Genomic DNA, 2,763 nt, shown 5'->3' on the forward strand with positions numbered 1-2,763 from the left:
TAGTATGGATCAGGTCCGGTTCAAATATGGCCTGTGATGCCACAATCCTCTAAGAGGGAAAATCCATAATATTGAGTTTAATCACTTTTGCTCGTGAATAAAACTAATTCACTAAGACTGTTTCCAGTCTGATTGCCCCATAAATTTAGTAATTTTACCAAGCCAAAATCAAACTCTTCCGTCCTTGTCATCTTCCTAAGGTACGTTATTTGATATCCACAAGCCTTGAACCTTCTCGTCCCTCCTACATTATGTGAAAAGATAAATCATATGATCACCTAATAACTTATGATCAAATAAATTTTAAAATTAATTTATTATCAACAACCAAATTCTCATCCATCCTATCCCAAGCATCGTTTATTCAATATTGTACTACACCATATTATTAATCCTGACGGTCTCATCAGACCAAATGACCGTGTTATTGTTACCTGATTAATTTTTTCTTTTAGTCAATGCTGCAGGTCTTCATCTCTCTCTCCTCTTCACTATGTCCACTTGTTCCTTCTTTATTCGCCCTTCCCTTGTCGAGATCCGATTCGCAAACATAGCGTTCAATTTCATGGTAGCTGAGAGAAGGGCTTCGCTCCTCTTCCACTACCTCTTTATCCTAATCCTAATGGCCGTCACCTCTTTCTTCCCAGCCGACGCCGCCTCCGCCACCGCCGCGGCCGCTCACGTCCCCGACAGCCACCCCTGCTGCCGCGATCAAAGCAAGAAGAAGATGAAGAAGAAGAGAAGGCTGCCTCTGCCTCCGCCTCCGCCTCCCCCCTCCAGATCTCTCCCTCCGCCGCCCCCTTCGTCCACCTCGTGGGAGCATTTCAAGAACCTGCTCAGCTGCCGCTCCACAGGGGAGCATGTCCACGACCCAGCGTCGCGCCTCGGCCGCGCCTTCTGCGGGTCGTCCATCTGCGCGCTCCGCGACGTCGTCCACGGGAACACCCGCGTCGTCCACCGCTGCGACACCGACATTTCCTCCGACGCCGCCAGCTCCCTCTCCCTCTCCCAGAACGAGACCACACAGCTAGCGCGCTCGGCCCGCCACCGCCCAGCGCCTCCGGTGGCCTCACTTAACTGTGGCAGAGGCGGGTACTACTCTCCTCTTCCCAAGCTCTCCGGCTGCTACGAGTGTCACGCCGTCTCCGTCGACCCCTCTTCCCGGTATTTTGTCGAACACCGAGCCTGTACTACTTTCTCCATTTTTTTTTCCTCAAAAGGGAAATTGATCCCAATGTGCGAATTAGGAGGCATCCGAGGCCGAGAGAGACGCTGTGTGCTTGCTCCGACTGCGGCGAGGTGTTCACGAAGCCTGAAACCCTAGAATTGCATCAAATCACACGACACGGAGGTACAATAAAAATGGTTGATGAAGCATTAACGTCTATTTTTTTCCAAAAGAAAAAAAAAATGAATTGTTTGAATTATGTACTATATTTTATCTTATTGGTCGATTTATTTAGCTTTAACGTATTATCCATAAATTAATTTTAGTTGATTTATTTTTTTTTTTTTTAAAAAGTACCTCTATGATATTGTTGTACGGTGTAATTAGTGTCCGAATTGGGGCCGGAGGACTCGGGACGCAACATCGTGGAGATAATCTTCAAGTCCAGCTGGCTCAAAAGTGACCGTCCGATCTGTAAGATCGAGCGCATCCTCAAGGTCCACAACCCACCGCGCACCGTCGCGCGCTTTGAGGACTATCGCGCCGCCGTCAAATCCCGCGCTCTCCCGCACTCCGCTACTGGCGGCGGAGGCGCCTGCCACAACCACCGCTCCCGCTGCGCAGCTGACGGAAACGAGCTCCTCCGCTTCCACTGCACCTCCCTCTCCTGCCCCCTCGGCGCCAGCGGCTCCACCTCGCTCTGCTCCAACACCGGCGGCACTTCCTCTCCTATCGTCGCCTGCGGCGTCTGCGCCATTATCCGCCATGGCTTCGTGCGGGCGAACCACCCGCACGGAGTGAGGACGACGGCCAGCAGCGGCCGCGCGCACGACTGCGGCCCCATGACTGACGCCACGGAGGACCGGCTGCGGGCCATGCTGGTTTGCCGCGTCATCGCCGGTCGGGTGCGGCGCCCGGGCGAGGACCCGGCAACGGAGGACGCTTACGACTCGATGGCCGTGGCCGAGGCAGAGGCCGACGGAGCCTGTGGCGCGTATGGCAACCTGGAGGAGCTGCTGGTGGCGAATCCGAGGGCCATCCTCCCCTGCTTCGTCGTCATCTATCGGGCCCTCGATTAGGACAATACTCAGTTAAGAAACGAAAATTATTAACTGGGGAATTAAATGCTCCACAACTATTTGTATTTAATGCTTGCGTCAAACGCAATGGTGACCACGATAGAGAAAAATTCAGAGGGAGCTCACCGTCTGCGTCTCCAAACTCAAAAGTCTTAACCTTGTCAAATGTATTGCTTTTCTTGGTTGTACATAAAGATTCTTCTTGTCTCGTGCCTACTTTCTCACAAGGTTTGCATTTTTTATTTTTTTGTATAATAAGTAGTCGTCGCCACCACGTCTTTTATATAATTAACTAAGGTGATGCTGCATTGAACGTCGAAATCGAAATTATGCCCTTCAATTCTCCTTATAATTAAACTCATTACAATTTTTAATTAACTTTCGTTCAATATAGTTGATCATAAAATTTGTTAATTTTTTTTTTTCATTTTGTTACAAAGAATTATTTCAACAAGTTTTATAGGTGAAAGTGCTCATTACGTTATTGTTATAGAAACTGAAAGAGTTAAAACAAAA

The 2,763-nt window shown here is 49.3% G+C and overlaps 1 protein-coding gene across 1 annotated transcript; it reads left to right on the plus strand.

Moving 5' to 3' along the window:
• Nucleotides 1–463: 463 nt before the first annotated feature.
• LOC121969746 lies at nt 464–2,459 on the plus strand. The gene is made up of 3 exons (XM_042519979.1): nt 464–1,164; nt 1,248–1,351; nt 1,556–2,459. The coding sequence occupies exons 1-3, from the start codon at nt 494–496 to the stop codon at nt 2,245–2,247; spliced, it is 1,467 nt and encodes a 488-aa protein (XP_042375913.1). The 5' UTR covers nt 464–493; the 3' UTR covers nt 2,248–2,459.
• The last annotated feature ends 304 nt before the right edge of the window (nt 2,460–2,763 follow it).

Source organism: Zingiber officinale, chromosome 4A (genome assembly GCF_018446385.1).
Source record: "Zingiber officinale cultivar Zhangliang chromosome 4A, Zo_v1.1, whole genome shotgun sequence".
Classification (NCBI taxonomy): domain Eukaryota; kingdom Viridiplantae; phylum Streptophyta; class Magnoliopsida; order Zingiberales; family Zingiberaceae; genus Zingiber; species Zingiber officinale.